This window comes from Bidens hawaiensis, unplaced genomic scaffold (genome assembly GCF_021521415.1).
Source record: "Bidens hawaiensis isolate Kalapana, Puna unplaced genomic scaffold, B.hawaiensis_p1.1 tig00018028_1, whole genome shotgun sequence".
Classification (NCBI taxonomy): Eukaryota; Viridiplantae; Streptophyta; class Magnoliopsida; order Asterales; family Asteraceae; genus Bidens; species Bidens hawaiensis.
The window spans coordinates 96,671-102,233 of NW_027492719.1; the positions used below are offsets into that span (position 1 = coordinate 96,671).

The 5,563-nt window shown below is 35.9% G+C and overlaps 1 protein-coding gene across 2 annotated transcripts; it reads right to left on the minus strand.

Moving 5' to 3' along the window:
• Positions 1-2,549: 2,549 nt before the first annotated feature.
• LOC143555231 (uncharacterized protein At4g14342-like) lies at positions 2,550-4,911 on the minus strand. 2 transcript variants are annotated; one of them, XM_077044818.1, is made up of 4 exons: positions 4,893-4,911; positions 3,034-3,119; positions 2,808-2,931; positions 2,550-2,625 (listed from the first exon to the last, which is right to left on the minus strand). In XM_077044818.1, exons 1-4 carry the CDS (start codon positions 4,896-4,898, stop codon positions 2,578-2,580), a joined length of 264 nt encoding a protein of 87 aa, XP_076900933.1. In that variant the 5' UTR covers positions 4,899-4,911; the 3' UTR covers positions 2,550-2,577. The 2 variants fall into 2 exon arrangements, with proteins under 2 accessions (XP_076900933.1, XP_076900932.1); XM_077044817.1 differs by lacking the exon at positions 4,893-4,911 and having other exon boundaries at positions 3,034-3,232.
• Positions 4,912-5,563: the final 652 nt, after the last annotated feature.

The following is a 5,563-nucleotide window of genomic DNA, read 5'->3' on the forward strand; positions in this document are numbered from 1 at the left end:
CGTTGCGCCCTCAACAGAGTTTGCTCCACTATATCGACCAAGTTCGCTACTTGGTGTGTTTCCTCTTTGCCTCTTAGATGCCGATTCACGAATCCCATTCATCAAGTTTATAAGTGGGTCATTGCACGGCCTACTAGTTGTTTTTTTCACAAAAGACGATCTCGTGCTTGGACCATACATTTGAAAATAATGGTCATAAAGGTCTTGAAGGTTTTTGTTGAACTTGTCCTTTGCTTCCGTCGACAACTTTGGGTCAATCTCGTGCATACCTAAGTTGTCGAATATTTCCTCAATCGTTGTTTCAACCCCATTAACATTCCAATTGGGGTTTAATGCGGCGGCACAAGTAAAGACCGGCGGTATGTTTTCAAAATATTTTATGAACTTTTCTTTCATCACCGCAACAATATTTTCGAAGAGTTTGTTCTTCTCCGCAAAGCTTTTAAAAACACAAGACATATAGTACAATTCTTGCAAAACCCAACAACTAGTAGGGTAATAGACTCCCGATAATTTTGTTGTTGACTTTTTGAACACGTCAAGATACTCCAACAAATAACCGACTTGGACCCAAACACTTTCCGGAAACATATCGGCCTCGCGTTCTTCAACAAGATTGTTATGAAAAGCTTGTAAAGTTTGGCGTTGGGCAAAAGCACACTTTAACATATGACAAGTTGAGTTCCAACGGGTTGGAACGTCCCAATTCGGCCCCAAATACTTTCTTTCAACCGACTTGCAATAGTTCTTATATTCAAGATGTCTTCTTTTACCACTTTTGAAGACATCTTGTAACATAAGTCTAAAGTATTTTAAATCATCACAAATGTTTTCATTGTCAAAACCTATTTGAACAACCAAGTTGATGATATGTGCAACACATCGGACATGAAAAAAATCCCCGAAACAAGGTGGTGAATATTTAATGATAAATTTTTCAGCCGCCTTAGTATTGTTTGAAGCGTTGTCAAACGAAATCGAAAATATTTTATTTCTCAAGTTGTAAGTCGTTATAACTTCATCAAGTAATTCAAACAATTTTTCGGCGGTATGTGGGAACGGGAAGTTTTCAAAAGCGATAGTACGTTTCATCAATTGTCATGTCACCGGATCAACCCAATGAGCGGTGACACATATGTATGATTCGGGCAACCCGTGTGGTGCCGACCAAACATCGATAGTTAAACTAACCATGGCTTCTAAAGAATGAAAAGACTCGATTAACTCTTTTTTAGCACACTCCCACAACCTGATACAATGACGTCTTAAGGTAGTACGACTTACATGTGTGTATCTCGGTTGTAGAGTTTCGCGAATCAACGACGTCAACTCCGGGTCATCAAAGTGGTTAAACGGCAAACCTCGTTGAATAACGAACTTTGCCATTCTATCTTGAACTTGAGTCGTGTTGTAACGAAATAGTGTACCATCTTTACCCAAGTCAATTTGATCGGTCGCGCCAATCCCTTTCAACGCCTTGCAATATGGCTTCTCGATGTGCTTTCTCAAAGTAGAGTTGGAATCGTGCTTTAATATTGAACCACATAGTTTGCAACGAGCCTTTTGATAACCTTCGTCATCCACAATCAAATCCTAGTTCTTCCATATGTCTTGGTTGCGGTTATGGTTGACTACCGTAACAACCCTTGGGTCCTCCGTAATAGGAACGGGGGCAACAAAAACACTCTTCTTAGCCTTCTTGTTAGTTTTTTTGATGGGTGCCATAATAATATTTAGTTGGATGGTCGGGTAAAGGAACGGGTTTGCTAAAGGAGTAGTATTTTAGTTTGTTTTTGAGTTTGGTGGTGAAACAAGTGGTGGAAACAAGTTATATATAGGTTTGGGCATCAAAAACCGGTTCCAACGGCTATATTACCGTTGGAACCGGTTCCAACGGATCTATTCTCAAAAACCGGTTCCAACGGCTATATTACCGTTGGAACCGGTTCCAACGGCTAATTGGTGTCTAAAAAACCGGTTCCAACGGCTATATTACCGTTGGAACCGGCTAGTTTGACTTTTGTTTGACCCTTCAAAAAAAACCCGTCGGAACCGGTTTTTCCGGGTACGAACCGAACCGGTTCCAATTAAGAACCGGGTAGGAACCGGGTTGGAACTGATACTGACATACAAATAGGAGAACCGGGTACGATTTTCGGGTACAAAAATACCCAAACCGGGTATTGTACCAACCGGGTTGGAACTGGAACCGGTTCCGGTTCGGTTCCACCAGTTAGGTTCCGGAACCGATTTTTTTGTGCACGCCTACATGTAACCAACGAAAATGAAACGATAATAATTGTTCACAAAACAAAAACGCACAATCACTTCATATTTTAGCCATTCATAATCAAAAGTCAAAAATCTGATTTACCATTTTAACAATAAAAGTTACTGAAGAAAACAAGTTTTGAACTAAACATGACCGCATACATGGAGAAGAGTAAACTTCAATAATAATAGCACATATAACATCGATATCCTGGAGAATTAGATATGTTAATTATCCTCTCACATTAGTCCACAACGCATTCATAAACACAACTCAAATCTCCACATATGTAATACTTGATGCCCTCAATCTTCATCTCTCTCTGGTGGAAGTCCACACGGCAACAACATTTTCTGCAAAACAAAAAGAAAATAAACTAAATTAAACCACCTGCAAATAATCTCGTGAAACAGGAAACAGATATTACTCAAAAGGTCATATAAAATTGATATAGAATCCATATCACATTCATCTGAATGACCCTATATTAAAAGATTATAAAAATAATAATAAAAAAGTTGAAGATGAAAAACACCTGCATAAAATTGTAGCGTTCTCTCCCAATCGATTCATTCTCCGCTATTGCAAAATAAGCGAGCATAGGATAATGACCAACATATGAAGCATAGCTGTCTCGCTGGATATTAACTGCCCACTCACTTCAAGAAAACAAGAAAAAAAAACCAGTTTACTTTCAAAATGAAAATCAATATTTCTAATTCAAAAAAGTAAAACATTTATACAAAAGACAAAAAACTTACAATCTGCTCATGTCTGCATGTCCTGTTCCTACATACTTAGCTTGCAAATGCTCAAGTTGGGAGTTGATATTAAACCTGTCACTAGCCTGCCAATAACGCAATAAAAACATTATTTTGATTAATATATTTTAAGAAATTATCAAAATAAATGGAAAGGCAGACAAATATTACATTAATCAGTCAGGTACAATATAAGGGTACCCAAACAAAGAGATTTAGAGCAAATACTCAAGAGAGAGATACCAGTTAAGAATAGTTTAATGCATACGTTGTTTGTTGAATGATGACTTTTTTTAAGTAGTTTTAAGATCAAACATTTATGTATAACATTAACTGGTGACATTGTTGTAAAAAATACGATTATTCATAGATTAATCAGTGATTAATCGCTAATCTGTATGCTACGAGAATCGATTTCACCTAATCAGGCCAACAAATAGGTAGGCCCTTAAAGCCGGCCCAAATCTGTCATAACTGTTCAAAATCGGTCAAAATCTTTCAAGTATTTGAAAAATTATACTTATTTAGAAAAATTACACATAAAATTCCAATCCAATTAATCCCTCTTAATCGCTAGTCGGTAGCCACCACAGTGGCGGATCCAGAAAATTTTCATACAGGGGTCAGAAATTTTTTGGGTCAGTACCCAATTTAACTATTGGCAGTTATTTTTTGGTCCGGGTCGGTTGTTTGGGTCGGGTCAAATCGGTATATACAAATTTTTTGATTCGGTTCGGTCGTTTCAGTCGGATCAAATCGGGTCGGGACATATTAAAAAAAAACAATAATCAAATAAAATATCATCAAACAAAAACAAGTACCTGGAACGTTACTAAAAACACATAATTAAAATACAATGTATGTAAAGTTGTTATTGACGGGTTTTCATTTTTTGAAATATAACCATAACATTTTATAGTTTGGCATTCCTAAGCAAGTGTTTGCCAATAAAACAAATACAAGTATCACTTAAATTCGCATAACTCATCCGAGCTAATTACATAATCTATTTGACATTCTAAGTAAGTCTAATTACATTATATATATATGAGCAAATTATACAATCTAACCTTGGTCGTTTTTAAAAAAACTAATCTAACCACCTAAACTAAACTAAAAGCATAGTTCATAGACAACATAATTTATTAATATAACAGAAAAAACAAATTTAAAATTATATTAAGTGTAACTTAATGCATAGAAACAATAAATAGGTATAAGTGACATATGGTGTGTTGTCAATTGTTGTCAAGTTTCTGTGATACCTCTGATTCCTTGGCATTAGGCTAGCTTGTTTTAATAGAGAACGTTATAAAATGACAAATTTATAATATGGCCTTATTAAATAAAACAATTTGGACTTTTCATCTTTTAAAAACACCCATAGTATTTTTTTAAATGGATCCAACCCACAATGACTCAGCTTATCTTCTTTCTTCTTCTTACACTTCAATAACCAGAGTCGCCGTTGGTCAGAAAATTTTCAAGTATGGTGCTCCTATTTTTCATTTTAACTTTAAATACTCTTCACGAGATCGAGAGGGTCGGTTTCAAAATTTCATAGGAATCGGTGTCAAAATTTCACAGGGGTCGATCAGGATTTCAACACATATATAGTACTAATAACTTTTTTTTCACAGGGGTCGGTCGGCCGACCCCCGCACCAACATAGTGGCTCAGCCCCTGAGCCACCATCCGACAAGCGCCTAACTAGTTCTACAACACTGACCGGTGACATATTAGTTTGGTCAACCGGGACTTAGATATAACCTTTTGTAACCTGTAGTTATCTTCCATTCACAATAATAATAATAGTTTCAGATAAACAAGTATGAATATTAAGTATTAATCATACTTACCTGCATATTATCCCAGTTGATATAACTTCAGAAGCTGCAATGAAGTTTGTAACAAAACTTTAGAATTAGCATCAAATCCAACATATATAACATAAAAAGAGGTGAACATCAATTGATTACCAGCTAACCTACTGTTCACTTATAGTCAATACTGGACAACATATTGCAAACTGATACTCAATTTCTAGGGTTTCTATACAGTAATTCATAAATCAGGGACGATTTTTGTTTTTAGGGTTTCGGTAGAAAACCTAAACATAAAACAAAAATATGATATACAGCATGCTATTTGCTTCTATTACATAAGTTAAAACTCAAAATTGAAAAATAATAGATATTAACATAAACCTGCAAGACCGTCGATCGGTGGTAGCCGCCTGTGATATGAGCTGAGCCCGTTGTCGGTGAAAAGGTTTTTATTAATATTGGTGAAGTATAACCATAAGTTCTGTATTTTATATTTTCTGCACCAAAGTTTACCCTTTTGCTATAAACAACAAATAGTAGTGTTTTTGTTTGTTTGGCTTTTTCCTCTTGAACTACCATTTGTATTATTAACGGGCTACTGACCGATTATTTTCATTCCAACCTCATGAGGAAACACATCATCCGTTAGAGAACCCCCTTGCCCAATCTTGAACATTCTCTCTTTTTTCTTTTTTATCATGGGA

What these genes read in the sequence shown, in the direction of transcription:
- LOC143555231 (XM_077044817.1), bottom strand. Translation starts at nt 3,143, where the DNA reads ATGTTTTTATTGCGTTATTGGCAGGCTAGTGACAGGTTTAATATCAAC. An exon ending in CATGCAGACATGAGCAGATT is followed by an intron (nt 2,932 to 3,033) that starts GTAAGTTTTTTG and finishes GTTTTCTTGAAG; the next exon opens with TGAGTGGGCAGTTAATATCC. An exon ending in AACGCTACAATTTTATGCAG is followed by an intron (nt 2,626 to 2,807) that starts GTGTTTTTCATC and finishes TTTGTTTTGCAG; the next exon opens with AAAATGTTGTTGCCGTGTGG.